Source organism: Haliotis rufescens, unplaced genomic scaffold (assembly GCF_023055435.1).
Source record: "Haliotis rufescens isolate VD_foot unplaced genomic scaffold, xgHalRufe1.0.p SCAF_12, whole genome shotgun sequence".
NCBI lineage: Eukaryota > Metazoa > Mollusca > Gastropoda > Lepetellida > Haliotidae > Haliotis > Haliotis rufescens.
Window position 1 is genome coordinate 39,793,415 of NW_025963802.1, and position 18,878 is coordinate 39,812,292.

The 18,878-nt window shown below is 39.5% G+C and overlaps 1 protein-coding gene and 1 non-coding gene across 2 annotated transcripts; one reads left to right on the top strand and one right to left on the bottom strand.

The window, feature by feature from the left end:
- Positions 1 to 1,909: 1,909 nt before the first annotated feature.
- On the top strand, positions 1,910 to 18,782 carry LOC124150928 (girdin-like). The gene is made up of 9 exons (XM_046523127.2): positions 1,910 to 2,060; positions 3,466 to 3,551; positions 5,789 to 5,905; positions 9,061 to 9,226; positions 10,436 to 10,537; positions 11,307 to 11,409; positions 13,212 to 13,395; positions 15,268 to 15,342; positions 18,576 to 18,782. Exons 1-9 carry the CDS (start codon positions 1,976 to 1,978, stop codon positions 18,729 to 18,731), a joined length of 1,074 nt encoding a protein of 357 aa, XP_046379083.2. The 5' UTR covers positions 1,910 to 1,975; the 3' UTR covers positions 18,732 to 18,782.
- Trnat-ugu lies at positions 17,018 to 17,090 on the bottom strand. Its single transcript has one exon. It is a non-coding gene; the product is annotated as a tRNA-Thr (tRNA).
- Positions 18,783 to 18,878: the final 96 nt, after the last annotated feature.

Genomic DNA, 18,878 nt, shown 5'->3' on the forward strand with positions numbered 1-18,878 from the left:
CAGCTATAAATAGACCCATTCGTGGAAACATGACGTTATTAGCAATCTGATTGGTTCCTATGGTATATTTGCATACGGTTAAAGGTTACCTGTTCCATATATGAAAACTATACGGACCATATCGATTGTTTACGGAGAATGCCGAACACTGTATCAATGACGGAAAGGGCATTCGTCACCACTCGGCCCTTTCCGTAACCTGAACCGCTATTCGGCTTGTCCCGGAATAACACGAGTTGGTCACGAATGGACGAATGCAACACGACCCATTCCGGGATAAGCCGAATGTGGATTACGGAAACGACGAGTGTGGACGATGCAACGCCGGGTACAACCGAATGACGGATACTATTTTCTCAACGTATAGTCATAAAGAAGTTATTCAGGACCCCGTCTTATGAGAAAAACTAACAACAAATATAACTATGTTGTGCGAAGAATCGTTTTAATATTACAAACTGTATAATAAAGATAATAATATTGTACCATATGTAGCAGTGTGTTTGTAGATAGTGTTTTGATATATTATTAAACCCCCCAACCCCCAACCCCCAACCCCCACCCCTCACCACACACACACACCTCCCATTTTGAAAACAAGCAAATGTAGTATCTTGAAGAAAGAAAGAATATCTGAGATAGGATTTCGATATTTTGAAAACCTCCCTTTTAAAAATGCTGGATCTGCCCATGGAATAATCATTTCTTGTTTGTTTATTTTTAGCTACCATCAAACATGGGTGTGTACTTTCTTTTGCCCGGTGTTAACTATGCTAGCCACAAACTTCTGGTTAGTGGTCATATAGTCCACCATATAGAGCACCACCACTACACTTCATTGTATGGGGTAAATCCATTTAGTTAATACTTTATACATCTAGGGAGATGAGTTATGTTATGTAGCACTTTTAGTCCAGTAAAATATAGAGTTACAGTAAACTACGTTTATAACGAACACGCTTATAACAAACTGACCGATATAACGAACTTATTTTTTAGTCCCGACCATTTGTTGTATAAATGCTGCATGCTTATAACGAAGTACAGTTATTACGAACTAACATTAGTGGTCCCTTCGAGTTTGTTATAACCGTAGTTTATTGTACTTTATTTCGACCATACAATAATGATATCCACATGTACAATAAGCACAGAAATGTAAAAGGTATATTTTCTTATTCATGATACAAGTGTATGAACAAGTATCTCATTAACAGTTTAAGAGTAAGTGAGTGAGTTGGGTTTAACGCCGCTTTTAACAGTATTCCAGTTACATCACGGCGTGTCAGCTTAATGTGGGAGGAAAGCCCGAAGTGATGCAGGTCTCAGACGTTACCGCTTCGGTGAAACCCACGCGCACAGGTATGGTGCTGACAAACCGAGAAACATAATCGGGGCGAAACGGGATTCAAACCCACAATCATAAGTTTCTGGCGTGTCCAAGGGACGCAACTGTGCACAGCGAATTGCGGCGCCTTATATGCCTGGACCACCCGTGCACCCTAACAGTTAAATAGTATATTTTATCAGGCTGAGGCCATCTAGATCTTACTCTATATATTATGTGTTATGATTAGATTTAACTATGTCGATAAATGCCAAGTGTACTTTTCTGTAGTTTAAAAAAGTTTATACAACTAATACTAGCGTCATATATGTAATAGTATTTACAATATTTATTATGGCTTATGCTATAGTCTATATGTGCCAAAATAATATTTTAAGGTGCTAGTGTTAACTTTATCATAATTCATATTTTACCAGATATAACAAAATGCAGCAATAGTTTAACGAAATTTACGAAACATTTAATACAAATTAAAACAAGAATTTTGTCGATATTAAGATTGTTTTGATTCAACAGAGGGGTGTGATTCAGTCACAGAAAGAATTTGTTGTTTGGGAAGTATTATCTACACCTGGAACATTTTACGGCGCGTAATACGACTGTAAGAAGTGGATTTTGCACACAGACATGACGGCAACTCTTCATGACTTATTTGATCAAATTATCCATTCTGAGAGAAAGGCACGGGAAAAGAAGAATTATTTACAAGAAGGTACCACCATAGACATTCGAAGCAGACAATGAATAACATTGGGAAACATTTCCCTGAAATTTAGGACCTGTCGACTATCCTGAAATCAGTTTACGAAAATTAGGCAAAGCCGGGGATAACATTATTATTTTGTGAATGTCAGTAAAGTCTGCAGTGTTGTGTTGACATCATTATTAGAAATGGCGATAGGAATTTGGAGAGGTCGCAAATATATTTGTCATACAATGACAACGTCTAGCAGATCGGTAATATCGAAGACGGGCGCATCTAGGCATTTGCAGGAAGCAACCGACCCCGCCCATGCCCCCTCGCCTCTACAGAAATTTTCAAAAATTAGATGCTCTTAATTCCATTTCCTGCATTTTATGACCGTTTATGTAAGATTTTATTTGTAACAAATATTGGTAAATAACCCCGTATAAAATGGGGGGGGGGGGGGGGGGGGGGGGATTTTTCATGATGAAAACAAATGGACAGAACTCCAAAACTGTGTTATTCTTGCTATGTAGATCAGCCTAGTGGAAAACTGGTGCCTCTTAATAATTTGTCATTTTTTAAATATATTTTCATGACGACAAGTTGGACTTGACTGACAATGAGGGTAGTGTTCGTTTTGCGAGCAGAACTCCCAAACCACTGAATATTTCTGGATGAAATAGTTCAGTCTAGTGTTGAACAGGTGCCTTTTGGTGATTTGGGATTTTGAAAAGTACTGACCTGCGTTATATTTTTTATTCACTGAACTGAAGGTATCCAGTGGCAGTGAACACAAAGTGGGTATAAGTAGACAAACTCCATTTCCAAATAGCACCAGACCAGGGGGATATGTCATCTCCTGATGACTCTTAGTAAACGCTGTAGTCGACAATATTCCCCAAATATAATATACCGTATTCGACGTAATAAGCGCCCTGCTCTAATAAGCGCCCACGGCGATATTTGCTAATATATTGGCTAGTGAACAATCCCAATCAGCACCCCTTCGGATTGATCAATGTACACAAGACTTATTTATTCGTGCACAATACGCACTCCTGTGTTATAAGCACCCTTCATTATGGGCAATTAAATTCTGGAAAAATATATCTGCCGTACATAAACATTTCAGGCTGTCAGCATAAACCACGAAATTTATGTTTTTTCACCATAATAGTAATAAAATAAGAGCCCCCTATTTCTAATTTTGAGAGCGCCCTGGGCGGTTATTACATCGAATACGGTAATGCAATTTTCTATCCCACAAACAAACATTCCACTCTGCTGTTGTTATCCACTGCACAGATCATGCAGATCTGCTAGTTCAATTTTGACGGGTTGTGACTTTTCTTTACTTTGTTTAGCTGTAGGCTAGGGAACCATATCATTCATCATAGTCCTGCCTGAGACTTCATTCTGTATATTATAGTGAAGTTGAAACTGTCCTCCTTGGAGGAAGAGCTGGAAGAGTCCAAAGATGAACACAAGAGACTTAAAGGACAACTATTACTGAAGGTACCAGTGTAGACTAACGCTTAGTCTCTGAAAATATATAATTTTATTAGAAACAAACAACTCCATTGTGTTTATTCACAATGCTTTTGTCGGCTATGTAACAATGGTTCTTCTCAGGACGAAGTCCATTTTGTGTTTGTCTGCCTGTTTTACGAATCATTAAGACAAATGTATATTCCTGTAAGATTTTATAACAATCCATGTATTAATACCTTTACTCTCTTAAATAGCAAAAATGACTGTATGCTCAGAAATGTTGCTGAGTATGTGAAGGAAGCTCTATTACTAAGTACAAAGACCTAATATTATACTTTAATATTGTTTTCAATGTAAATTGCCTCAACTGTGTGTTACTATGTATAACTGAAATGCACATGGGCCTATGAGCTCCCATACATAAATAAAACATAAGTCTGCTCCATTTAAACTGAAAATGCGCCCCATGAAGATGGAAATTCTGGAACCTGTGGAAAATCTAGCCTTGCTTCATATAGGGCTGTAGCATTATAGGAATGGCTTGGGAGAAGGGAAACTAATATAGTTCAGGGACTGTGAGACAGACTAGAAACAGTGCATCAGTGTCACATCCACCAAATAAATCACAATCACCAAATACATTTTGAGTTGCTTGTGTGCAAATACTGTAATTGTTGAAATATATGTGTCTCCGAATCAATACAGCTGCTGACCCCTAGCCAAAAATGTGACTCAAAATCAATGCGACTCCCCCCACCCCATCCCTAGTGGAATCATACATATCCTTACCTTAATCCAATCAAACAGCAAATAGCACCGCTTATTAAGCAGTGAGTGAAGCATTTCAATAAAAACAATAAACAGTGTTTTCCTAAAAACAACACACAGTTTATATGTTTATTCTGTTGACTGGCTTAAAGGAAGTTCAAAGGCAATAAAATAATTAAACCAAGAACAGTTCACTGATTCGAGTAAGTGAGACACAAATGCGAAGTTTCATTAATGCTGCTATGCATACAAAGACCACTCGCATTTTTCGCATTTACAAAATTTACAGTAGCCGAAACTGTGTAGTCCTTTCAGCTTGTGTGTTGACATTTCCTCACTTATCAAATGGTAGCAATCATTTGCAGATATCACTGCATTCCAGTTGTCTCTCAAAAACTGAACTTAGAAAATGATGTTGTCGGTGTGGAAGTGAGGATCATGTGATGAGTAAGAAAGAACTTCCAAATGGCTACCAAACTGTGAACTGTGCAAAAAAAGTCCACAATAATTTGTTGTTTTCCATTTTAGAGATTGGCTACTAAGCAGAGCTCCTGATAAGCTGCTTATTTGTGTAAATATGCAGGGTAAATCACCATTACCCAATTAATTTTGTGTTGTATGTGTACAAATACACATAATTATTTTTACAAAAAAAACTACCCATAGGAATTATTAATTATTAGTAAATACTCAACATGTTCAATGGCTGGATTGTGGGTCCGAATCCTGGTTCGCCCAAATTATATTTCTAGGTTTGTCAGCACCATACCTGTGCTCGTGGGTTTCATTGATGTGGTAACGTCTGAGACCTGCATCACTTGGGGCTTTCCTCCCACATTAAGCTGACATGCCATGATATAACTAGAATACTGTTAAAAGCGGCGTTAAACCCAACTCACTCACTCACTCACTCACTCACTCACTCACTCACTCACTCACTCACTGGAAAAAGAATCTGGAGCACTAAGCAATACTGAGCACACTTCAGAGTCCAGATTTGAAATTTAATTTATATTTTCATTTAAAGCCAACCAAAATAATCTGTTACAGTTACCTATCTAATGATAAAAGTGGTAGCTCATATGGAGATGTCACAAGTCCTTCCTGACTGTGGACTATGATAGTTTTAGTGAGTGAGTGAGTCGTTTAACGCCGCATTCAACAGTATTCCAGTCATATCACAGCGTGTCAGCTTCATGTGGGAGGAAAGCCCCAAGTGATGCAGGTCTTAGACGTTTACCACCTTGGTGAAACCCACGAGCACAGGTATGGTGCTGACAAACCTAGAAACATAATCAGAGATTCGAAGCCACAACCATAGGTTTCTGGCGTGCTCAAGGGACACAACTCTGCACAGCAAATTGGACGACTGGGCCACACATCCCCCCAGTGATAGCTTTAACCTTGCTGTCACAATAGTCTTTTGAATGTGTATAAATATATATGTGCAAGCATGTTACTTCCCTGAGATTTGCCTGGCACGACGTACGTAGGTGCAGCACTGGAAGCAGGAGGAGCTGAAGCGGTCGTTCCTCACGTCGAGGCAGGCCATCTTGTTGGAGCAGAGGCAGGCCCTGGAAGCGGAGAGTGACCATGTCAGAGCACAGTTGGTAGGTTACTGAGCCTGTGAGATCTCCAGATAACTTTTTGAGCAATTGAGTTTTTACTCACAGGTTTCTATTTTAATGGGGTCATAGCATTTTTCATTGGGTAACCAATATTTTTTCACTCATCTATTCTTCACTCTATTGGGTTTTCCTAAAATGAGTAAACATTCTAAGATTTCAAAAAATGAAATAATGTTTTTGTTTTTGAAGAAGGCCTCTTTCAACTTATTTCAGTATATCAAGTAGGCCAGTACCCTGTATACTGCAGGATAGAATTACTGTATTAATGTTGTGGTATTTGGATTGCATTGAAACTTGCAGGCGCTGACAATAATTGCAAAAAAGTCCACCATGTTTGAAAATGTTCTGCTTAGTAACTCGGACCATGCCAACTGTGTTATTTTATTCAGGAGGTGAACCATCTGATTCATTTACTCACTAACAGACCCTTGAAGATCCAGATTAGAATAGGTCTTCAGCAACCCATGCTTGTCGTAAAAGGCGACTATGCTTGTCGTAAGAGGCGACTAACGGGATCAGGTGGTCAGGCACGCTGACTTGGTTGAAGCATGTCATCAATACCCAATTGCGTTGATCGATGCTCATGATATCAATCACTGGATTGTCTGGTCCAGACTCGATAATTTACAGACCACCGTCATATAGCTGGAATATTGCTGAGTGCGGCGTAAAACAACAAACCAACCAACCAACTAATCATTCAAAGTGTGAATTAAAGTTTTCCCAGTTCATGTTAATGTATATATAACTAATGTTATGACTTTGTAGAAGTGACTTGCACTTCACTGATAACAGGATCAGTAAGGAGGAAGAGGATTTAATGCTTACTTCTTCATTACTGCATTAAATGCAGTATAAAAATAAAATGTTAAAATTCCTAAGAAAATCATCTTCCTGAGGCAAGGGAGTTAACTGACTGTAAAAGTCCAGTTTCCACCCTTGCCAAACTAGGCTGGAATTTCTGGGCTCAATCATTGTGCCAGCAGTGGCTATTACAAGTTATGTCCCTACTATGTATCGCATTTTGACCAATTAGATTTCACCTGTCATATCACTTGCATTTGCTTCACACAAAATGCCTGTGCCCAGTCAAGACAATCTGATTGATGGTCAAGATCTAGATTGTAATAAACAGGTCTTGTGCATCAAATACTTGAGCACCTTGATTAAAAACATGAAAAGATTTTGAAATACCTGTAGACGCCTCGTTCATGGTTCAAATGCTTTGCAAATCCTTCATTTGACCGAAAGCTGCACTTCAGTTTACGACCCGGATGTCGATTTTGTTACGCGTTTTGATTGGACTATGCATACACTTGTTAGTCCAGCCAAAATATAACTCCGAAATTCCAACCAAGTTTGGCAAGGGTGGAATCTGGATTCCCTTCCTTAGGAAGATGAAGAAAATACGAACTTAAAAAATCCAAATTTAAAACTAAATTCTTTTTTTTTTCCAATTCGCCTGCCAAGGAAGTGTTAGAAATTGCAACTTTTCCTGTAGTCCTTGCCAAACTGCCCAATAGTTACAGTATCATAAGAACTAGTATAAATTTGCCGTTTTTAAGGGCTTTGCTATGTGTGATCATTATGAAGACTAGTGGAATAAAACTTTTAGTTTCTACCACTGCAAGGGCACTTTAAGTTTTGAATCCTAGATAAATCCCTGTCATCCCGAAAATAGTTTGTTGATGAATACAGCACACAACGTCATGGTCGTTTTAGCTGTAATTTCAATACCTGTTTGAAAGAAAGAATCTCTTTGATGCATGCCTCAAGAGGACCAGGAGTTTTCAAAGAACATGTAATATCCTAAACTCATCATGGATTAGTAACTTCTTACTGACTTCTTTCATTTCTATTAACCCCATTATTTAGAAATACACTTAGGAGATGTAAATTCGTTTCATTTCTCCAATCCCCACCACCACCCTATACCAGCCCATCCCACACCACCCAACCCCCAACCCATCCCACACAATCTCATCCAAACCCATCCCAGACCATCCAACACCATTTCATTCCACACAACCCAACCCCCAACCCATCCCACACCACCTTATCCCAGTCCATGCCACATCATCTCATCCCCACCCATCCTACACCACCCTATCTCCAGCACCTTAGCTTGGACCCTATTCATAACCAATACAACACCACACAAGCCCAGACCACCCTAACCCAACCCATCCCACATCACCTTATCCCAGCCCATCCCACATCATCTCATCCCACATCATCTCATCCCAACCCATCCCACACCACCCTATCCCACACCATCACTCTATCCCAGATCACCCTACCCCAAACCCATCCCACACCACCCTAGGCGAGGCCAGCCCATCCTACACCACCCTATCTCCAGCACCTTAGCCTGGACACTATTCATAACCCATACAACACCACACAAGCCCAGACCACCCTAACCCAACCCAGCCCACACCACCCTCGTCCAGACCACCCTCGCCCAGACCACCCTCGCCCAGACCACCCTAACACAACCCAGCCAAAACCACCCTAGCCCAGCCCATCCAACACCCTAGCCGAACCCATCCCACTCCACCCCAGCCCAGCCCACACCACCCTAGCCCAGCCCATCCAACACCACTCTAGCCCAACCCATCCCACACCCTAGCCGAACCCATCCCACTCCACCCCAGCCCATCCCACACCATTCTAGCCCAGTCCATCCCACACCACCCTAGCCCAGCCCATCCAACACCACCCTAGCCCAGCCCATCCAAAACCCTAGCCGAGCCCATCCAACACCACCCTAGCCCACACCACCCTAGCCCAGCCCATCCAACACCCTAGCCGAACCCATCCCACACCACCCTAGCCCAGCCCACACCACCCTAGCCGTCCATCCCACAGCACCCTAGCCTAGTCCATCCAACACCACCCTAGCCCAGTCCATCCAACACCACCCTAGCCCAGCCCATCCAACACCACCCTAGCCCAGCCCATCCCACACCACCACAGCCCATTCCACACCACCCTAGCCGTCCATCCCACACCACCCTAGCCTAGTCCATCCAACAACATCCTATCTCACAACACCCGTTCCCACACCACCCGTTCCCAGCCCTTGCAACAAGACCCCACCCCTTTCATCAATGCCAAGTCTCTACTATTGACAGAAGGAGCTTCAGACTGAGCTGCTGAATGCTATGTCTGGGTTCAGCACAGAAGCAAGTTTGTTCAGCGAGGACTACGACCTGCTCAGCTCAGGTTCAGCCAGAAGGGAGAAGGAAGCTCGGGAACGAGCTGAACAGCTAGAGGAACCGGTGCACGAACTCACTAAAGGTGGGGAATGAATTAGAAAGTAAGAAAGCATCGAGATAAACTGTTCGTGTTTGCCTTCAATATGTCAGGACAGTAAAGACTCCCAAACAACTACGTGATGAGAGAATTGAACATTTCGGACTGGTGGTAATAGCAAGTTAGTAGGGTTGGGAATTGGACCAAAAAGTGTATTGCGATATATTGCAATATTTCAAAAACATATTGCAATATTATTGCAATATATTGGGATATAATTTCTACCAAGATAAAAGCTTTTTTTCATATCCCTTTGACAAATATTAATATGAAAGCTGCAATGTTAACAATTTGGTCAAAATTATGAACCAATTTTAATAAATTGTACTATTATTTTTATCTACAATCAAATAAGGAGTGTGAAGCATTTGTTTTGTCTTTGTTTTGATTTAATAAGGTAAGACTATACATCATGGCATATACATGTCAGTCACAGTTTGAATAATGAGGGAAAAACCGATACGCCAAAAACGTATCGCGATACGTATCGTGATGAATTTGTATTGCAATATACCGGTATACTGATAAAACCGCACATCCCAACAAGTTAGTGATACTTCCTGCTGTGTACGTGATGACTGGTCACACCCATAATAGGGGCTTTCACCAAAGTGGTTCACGTCATTGACCTGCGTCACTGTGGGTTTTCCTCTAGCATTAAGCTGACATGCCGTGATGTAACCGATCAAACTGGCATGAAACTTAACTCACTCATTCACTCACCCCTGCTTTGTATGATGTATGGTATAAGGAGACCTTTTTCGTAATAGAGCTTCGACATGTGGATTGCTAAAGCCTAAAAAAAGTTATCTAGTTTCACCTTTTTTCTGTGGTACTCAGAGAGAGAGAACACAAAGAGTCCACATGAAAATTGTATTGCTTTGGGCTAGAGCAATAAAACCACCATAAATAATTGACTAGTACATGCATCCACACTCACATCATCATCTGCCTGCATGTCACTATATGAGTGCAATAATCTTGAACATAATGTTAATTTCACCTTATCAACAAAACACCATGAACATAGTTGCAGGTTGTTTTTTAAAAAAAGCTACCTACTACCCTATTGGCCATTGTAAATCATGAAGCTAGTATTAGAATCCCTAAATCTTTGTCTTTTAGACGTTAGGGCAAAGGATGCCTTGACGCTCATGAGTAATTGTATCAATGATGTGTATACTGTCCACTCAGAACTGGAAAAGTATGAGGTTAGAAAGTCTGCTGCCCAGACACTGGAAGAAGAGCTACACCATGCAAATCACATTTTGGAACAAACCAAAGTTCAGTTGGCAGGTAGGTCCTTAATGAATATACAATGTATCCTCCTGGCTCAGGTTGTGTTTTGCCTGTAAAAATACCCAGTGACAAGAATTCTGACAAGGAAGCAAAAATTTGTCACACACAAAGTTATACTAGGAAGCACTTTCTTTGCATGCCTGCATAAACTTTTCACAACCATTGTCTGAAAAACAGCTATCTGTGAATGTAAATTGTGAATGTTTTTCACACATGGGGCATATATACATCTGGTGAAATGCTTGCAACATGAGACTCAGTTTGAAATACAGAACATGTGTCCATCGTGAAGATCCCATGAGGATCCGGGTAAGAACTGGTCATCAACAACCCATGCTTGTTGTAAGAGGCAACTAACGGGATCCGGTGGTCGGGCTCACTGACTTGGTTGATGCATGTCATCATATGCCATTTGTGTAGATCGATGCTGAGACATGATGTCAATCACTGGATTTTCTGGTCCAGACTCGATTATTTGCAGACTGTTGTCATATAGCTGGAATAGTGCTGAGAGCAGTGTTAAACAACAAACAAACAAACAAACAAACAAACAGTCCCCTTAAAGAACATGCAGTGTTCCCTTACCAATTTTTCAATCAGGTATTGGTGGTATTTTTGACGTGGAATACAATGAGATCAATGTCATTCCTAAATGTTTCCAAATGCTACCTTGATGTTCAGGATTTATGTGTGGCGCTTTGTGTTCTGCTAGGAGTAGATATGGTTTTGTTGGCAGATTGAAGAATGTTACAACTCTTCCTTGTAGAGCTTGAGCAAAAGATCAGTGCTGCCCAAGAGCTGGTTGAAGAACTTAAGACGGAGAAGTCACAAGTAGCAGGCCTTCCTTTGAACGGGGAGGAGTTTAAAGTGTATGTCGATGCAGGGTATTATATTGTAAATGTGACTTACAATACACAAAGTTGTAAGCTTAACTGAACATACACTGTATAAAAGTGTTCATGGCTGAAAGTCTGCAGGATTAATTAGACTTTCAAAATGTGGTTTAGTGAGCCTTGGCAAGCACCTAATACAGGATATTTACCAAAACTCATCTGGGATAACCTCTCTGTCACATTATGTGTTCCTGGAATGTGCACATTAATATATTATGTTGCAAGCTTGTCAGTTAGACAGTAACCACACTTAATATAGTTCCAACTGAAACAATAGCTCAACATCCATAGGCAAAGTTTATATGTTTTAAAAGTATTTTTTAAAAGCACAAAAATAATTTAGTCAGTGATTGGCATTCTAGGTCTGTCCACTAGAGTAATTGCCCTTTATCAAAGGGAAGCTACTCTAGTTGACACAGTGACAAAATGAAACAAAGTAAAATTACAGTTTATTTCAACTAAATCCAACCAGCCTGAGAGGTCTACAAGCGCAGGTATGGAACTTGATATGCCAAGTGTCCTTGCTAAATTGCTTCCTTCATGTGTCCACTGTTGCCTGCACTTGTAAAAGGCCTCAGTTGGCTGCTCATTGTGATATCTTGGAATATTATTTTGATAATGATGATTATCACAGTGATTTGTCTAGACCCCCCTTCCCACATCAAGCTGACACACCGTAGTATAGCTGGAATACTGTTCAAAACTTCATTAAACCCATCTCTTTCAGTCTTTCAGTCACTCTTGATAAAAAATCTGAAACGTATTTGAACATGAAAGATGTAACAGGCCGTGGATGTATGTCATTTCTTGTATTTTGGTTCAAGATAATATAGCAAGCAGTGTTCTTTGGACTGAATACATTAAGTTTGTTCTGTAACAATTGTATTCACAATGGGAAAAGTAAAACTAAAAAGTTCAGTAGTCAAAATTTTGTGGGAAGAAGCTCAACATGACTTTCTTCCTCTGCCATTTATGGCCTGCACCCAACACTACTTGTTGCACGACATACTTCCTGCAGTAATCGCTAAGATTCGTCTTCCTGGGCTGGCAATCAAAGTGTCAATGAAGATTTAATAAATCATCAGATGCAAGTAGTGAGATTTTGTTTGATTTAACACAGTGGAGTATTTCTGTAACATGATGGCTTGGGAGCTTAATGTGGGAGGAAAATCAGAAGTTATGTTTACACCGTTGGTGAAACCCATGAGAAAGGGTATGGTGCTGATTTACCTGGAGACCATATCATGGATTTGAACCTATGGACCCTGTGGCTGGAAGTCAAACTCGTGATCATAAAAGATGCAACTCTACACATACACAGAATTTACCCAGCTTGGTCTACTTGGACACCTCTGTCCCAATAAAATCTTGAAGGAATAAATATGAAGAAGAGAAAAAATAAGGGTCTAGGCCTAGTCCCCCCTGGCCTACTACCCCTCTGGCCTCTTTCCCCCGGGTCATTAGGCCGGGGAGGGGAAATAGGCCTTATGCCAAAAAGTAAAAAAATCTATAAAAACTGTGATGATATGTATAAATTGGTGGTAGGGTCATATGACAATACACGTTATGATACAACTACAGTGTTTGGAAATAAAATTCAAAGTAAAGAGGTTATTGCCTGAAAATACTGAAGTTTCACATTCAGCCATGATGTGATATTTGACAAGAAGTACAGGTTGGCTAGGCATGGGAGAACCAATCATATTCACTGTCCTTTGTTGTGCCACCTCACCTCACCTCACCTCACCAATCATCAGGTTGCAACATGCTCTTTCCAGAATACACCAAGAACTGGAGGGATTACAATCTACGCAACTCGAGGCAAAGTGCATGTCACTCCAGACAGAGCTGAGCGGCCTGCAACAGCAGCTGAGACTGAAGGCAGTGCAACAACAACAACAACAGACACAGCATGAGCAACAGCGACGTCAGCAACATTATAATGATGCATACAAGCCACAGGTACACAATTGTATATCTGCCCCGTAGGGATTCCAGGTTATAGTAGGTCCCCAACTCATGCTGGACTTATGAAGTGATCAGATGGATCAGGTGGTCATGTGACCTGGCTGATTGCATGTCATCGTACCCCGACGACATGAATCATTGCTCACAATATCAATTACTTCTGTTTATTTGTTTGTTTGTGTTTTTCAGTGTTTGTTTGTTAACATTGCACTCAGAAATATTCCAGCTATATGATGATGGTCTGTCAATCATCAAGTCTGGACCAGACAGTCCAGTGATTGACATCTTGAGTATCTACGCAATTGGAATCAATGACATGCATCAACCAAGTCAGCGAGCCTGACCACCTGATCCCATTAGTCGCTTCCTACGACAAGCATAGTCGCCTTTTACGGGAAGCATGGGTTTCTGAAGACCTATTCTACCCCGGATCTTTACGTTTCAGTATCATTACTGGATTGTCTGGCCCAGAGTCCACACTCGATTGTTTACGGGCTGCTGTTATAGCTGGAATGTTGCTGAGTGTGACGTTAAACAACAAACACACAAGTGTACCTACCCTGTGGGGATTCTTGTTCGAAATTGTCACTAGCTTGTCAACTCCAACTCCCCGTTAATGAACAGAATCTGAATCTATGTGAGGGAGTCCCCTATGTTGGAACCATAGACATGGGCAAGTATTCACTTAATATCATATTTGGTGTCTGATGTTATTGAAATTGCAATACAACACCTCAAACAGTGTCTTGTGTGAGTTTTAGGTAACAATCGTGAATCACTCAACGCATATTACGTAAGTAAATTGGCGTCTAAAACTTTTCTGTTTCGAAATAATAAGTAAGATGAGTAAGTGAGTAAGTAAACATATTGTTTGTGTACTCCAAAAAGAAATAAAATCATAAAAAAAAATTATAAAAATAAAAAAAGGTGAGTAAGTGCTTTTTTTTTGCTATTTAATCTTGAAATATAGGCATTACAGCAAAAGAACTTCCACCTGATTTAGAATTTAACTTTTTTTTTTTAAATTATTTAACTTTTAATCGGGACACTATTACTTACATAATAATTGATATGTTGCACTTTATATGAAATACACTACTGACATACATGGCATGAGAGTTTCTAGAAGCACACCATGAAGGAGTGAGTGATTATAGTTTTACGCCGCTTCCAGCAATATCACAGCAGGGGACTTCAGTAATGGCTTCACACATTGTACCCATGTACTGACGTGACAAGCGAATGCTTTAACACGAGGCTACCCCAACACCCATACCATGAAGAAAGATAGGTACATAGGTGCAGTTGAAGCATTGTGAACACCTGGTGTCATCACTATTTGATAGTGATTCATAAACAAATGCTCTTGATATTATCGAAATTGTAAATCAACGCTGCTTTTGGCAGAGATTTCTTATGATTATGGAAAGGGTTTTGTCGCTTGTATTTACAGACTGGCACTGTGTATTTAAGAAGTTACTTCAATATTATTTGCATTTATGGAAGTATAATCATAAAAACTGGTGTGCACTAATACGCATGTTTGAGGAGACCCGTGATACAGGGTAGAATAGGTCTTCAGCAACCCATGCTTGCCATAAAAGGCGACTATGCTTGTCGTAAGAGGCAACTAACAGGATCAGGTGGTCAGGCTCGCTGACTTTGTTGATGCATGTCATCGTATCCCAAATGTGTGGATCGATGCTCATGACATCAATCACTGGATTGTCTGGTCCAGACTCGATTATTTACAGACTGCCGTCATATAGCTGGAATATTGCTGAGTGTGGCGTTAAACACCAAACAAACAAAACAAACAAACATGTTTGAGGACTATTGTTGGTTTTATTGTTTTTCACATTCCAGCCACAAGACGCCATTCCTCCAAGCAGCACAAGCAACCGACTTTGTGTTTCCAACTTTTCTCACATTGTTAAAGAGGTGAGATTTATTAAAACATGAGAAACATTTTTTTCATATTTACAGAAAATTTGATGTTTAGAAGGTAAACCTGTATGAGTATCACATATCTGATTGGTCTGTTCACATATATTTCACATATATATATCTTCAGACTATTTGTTTTTCATCTTCAGAAACAAAACAACATTTTGTCGTCAGTTTTCAGCAGGCTAAACTGAGAAGATAAAATGTTTGAAATCTGCAAACTTTTGTTAAAAACAGAAATATTGATTATGTCCCTTGTGATCCTATGTGATCCTATGTGATCCTATGTGATCCTATGTGATCATGCTCCTCACAGCAATAGCCCATTCGCGGAGCTCCCTCTACTATCACTGCCACCAGTCAAAACTCCCCACTGTGATAGGTGGCCACAACCATGCTTGGAGTTGAACTCGCAACTGAATGACCATTATGTTTACAAACAAGTGACGACTGTTGTGACACCGAATACTCTTACTGCTGCTAAATAACTTTCTTTGTAAATTTGAATTCCTGTTTTGTTAAAACAATCAGGTAATAGATATAGTAAGAATGTAAGGGGGTAGTTGGTTGATTTTCCGTTTGTCTGCAATCTCGACCCAATCTGATTATACAAACAACAAAGTAAATTCACCTGGAAAACATGGTCAGTCGTAAACCTCTTCAAAATGAAATATGATGGCATTCCCAAAGACATAAACACAAAGTATGAACGTTACTACATTGGGGTTAGAGGCCAAATTTCACGATTCTTATAATGTCCACGCCCACACTGCTGTTACTGAGAGTATAATGATAGTGTCAAGAAGGTGTCACGCACTGGGAAGGAGCTTTCCTATGTGAACAGTACTCACCAAGGTCTAAAGGTTCAAAGTTCAATAACTCAGGACAGATCATCTCCAATTCAAGTTTGCGAGCTGGTTATTCTCTAATTAGCCAATATCATATGTTTAATAAGTTGAGGTTTTACTCAGTGAGAAATGAAGGAATATTTCATGGGCGTCACAAGTGGAAGTCAAAATAAAATCTATTTTATGGTCTCTGGTATAGTATATGTTTGTTTTTTGGTGGTTTAACACCACATTTCCAAATATTCAAACTATATGACAACGGCCCATGAAAATTATCGAGTCTGGATCAGACAATTCAGTGAATGATATTAATAATTATGAGAAAACGTTGGGATATGACGACTAGTAATCACTAATCAGCAAAGTCACCAAGTCCGACCACCAAATCCATTACATCGCCTCTTACACACAGCACAGGTTGTATGGGGAACCCATTCTAACCTGGAATCCCCACAGGGCTTGTATCCAGAGAGATCAGCAGCGATAGAGATCTTATATCTCAACTGGAAACCTTGTATTCCTGGGGAGTAACTGATCACACTCGTAAATAGACTTGGTAAGATAAGTCCTATTTGTTTTCTTTAACATTGATCAAAGCCAACCAGCACCCTAATTTTTTAAAAGGAAACAAAAAATAAAATGCTGTGATAGAATTTATAAACTATTTCTTTTTGTGTTTTTCAAAATATAATTTTTCAAGGTTTTAGGAAAAATATTTGTTTCCTCTGCTTTTTAGCAAATTTACCAAGAAACCTGTTTAAAATATAATTGCCTAGCCAAAAAAGTATTTAAAAAAACATTTTTTCAAAAACAGACCAGCCAGCCCCCAGGGAGGATCGAACTCCCGACCCCTGGTTTACAAGACCAGTGCTCTAACCACTGAGCTATGGAGGCTTACATGCTGCCACTGAGCAAATTAATGGGTGATATGACTGACCTACTTTCCCAGCTGGGAGAGCTATTTATAGATTTCTGCACAGCCTGCCAAGCAAGGCCCCTAGCTGTATGTGGCGAGGCTGTTCAGATTGGGTTGTTTTGACCCAAGCATGAGAGAGCTAATATGATGAAGCTCAAGGTTACTATTTTTAATGAATTTTAATGAATGCATTTCAGGGTTGTAGTTATATGATGGTGTGGATATATACAGCTGTACATAGTTTATTTACTGTATCACTAGAGCTCTATAAGGAATACTGTTTCAATATCTGGTTTGCAGTTACAGGTACTTTCACTTGATTTTCCTAACAAGAAATAACCGCGTCTGAGAACAACAGCATCCGATCACTGAGGTTTATAACAGGACCCAACAGGCTTATTCCTTCGATCCTTTTTAACACCTGTCATTATGCCATGCATAGACTTGTCACTCTATGCATTGATTGACAAAGAGATCTAGAGTCTATGAAATGAATCATTACCCATAAATTTGTTTTACACAAAAGTCTGCAAAATATCATGTTGAGCTGAAATAGACCAAGCTAGCCTATCAAGAGCATCTATACTGGTTTTTATAAAAAAAATTCTATTTTATGGTCTCTGATGAAATTAAATGTAGACCTTATTAATATTTGTCAGAAAGACAACTTAACAAATACAGCAAAACATTAATATTATTATCATCATCATCATTATTATCATCATCATCATCATCATCCTCATTATTATTATTATTATTATTACAGCCAGTTAATTGTATCTTTAAATGGCTGATCTTGCTTGACAAAACTGGGCATGATAAATACACTCAACTGATATTCAGGCCATATGTTGTCAATATTTACCAATATGGTAAAGAAACATTTGAGAGGATTTAAATGGTGTTCAGATATGAAGAAAAGAAAAGTTTTCTATTATTGATAACTTTATAATCATATCATATTATTTCAGGGTTAGGAATAACAGTTTTTATCCACTAGTCCTTATAATGACAACATATAGCAAAACCCTTAAAATTGGCCAATTTCTACTAGTCCTTAGGATGCCTTTACTATTGGGCAGTTTGGTAAGGACTACAGGACTAGTGCCAATTTCTAACGCTGTATTTATGACTTTGTGATAAACATAACAAATAATTTATTTTGAAAATGCCTTTTCAATCAAATGAAATTTCCCTTGTTTTCCTCTAAATATATAAAATATCAAGAATTAGTAAGGGGTCGAAATATTCATAACGGTACATTTTTTTTGTACTTGTGCAAAATTTAGGGTAGACATGTTCATAACCAACTTAGTCTGATACTTACGGCCTATGTGACTTGCGTAGGAACACCTGTTGAGCACAGTCCCTTATATAAGTGTCCTATCAGCAGTAGTAACATCAAGTACAACAATATTACACTTGTATCTTGTGAATTAGTCATGTATATAATTCTCCTTCAGAATGAAGTCAGTGTTGAGTTGAAGGAGGAGGATTTTGATGATGACATGACCTTGCCTGACCTGGACACAAATACCCCACCCGCTGACGATGTTTGCAGATCCAAGGCAGAGGTCGGACACCAGAGAAGATCAATCTTCAGACCCAGAAGAATTTGACGACTTCTCAAGCATTACTGACTCTAATAATGATATTAACCTCAAACCCAACTCTAGTCAGCATTTTTCTTTAATCTCATTATAATTAACATCTTTTAATGATACCAAGTCGACCATGGTACAAAAAAATATTTTTGTCTTACCCAA

Bases quoted from the DNA above. Each gene is read 5' to 3' on its own strand.
- LOC124150928 (XM_046523127.2), top strand. From the start codon at position 1,976: ATGACGGCAACTCTTCATGACTTATTTGATCAAATTATCCATTCTGAG. The intron at 9,227-10,435 runs GTGGGGAATGAA...CTGTCCACTCAG, and splicing joins GGTGCACGAACTCACTAAAG to AACTGGAAAAGTATGAGGTT. The intron at 13,396-15,267 runs GTACACAATTGT...TTCACATTCCAG, and splicing joins ATGATGCATACAAGCCACAG to CCACAAGACGCCATTCCTCC.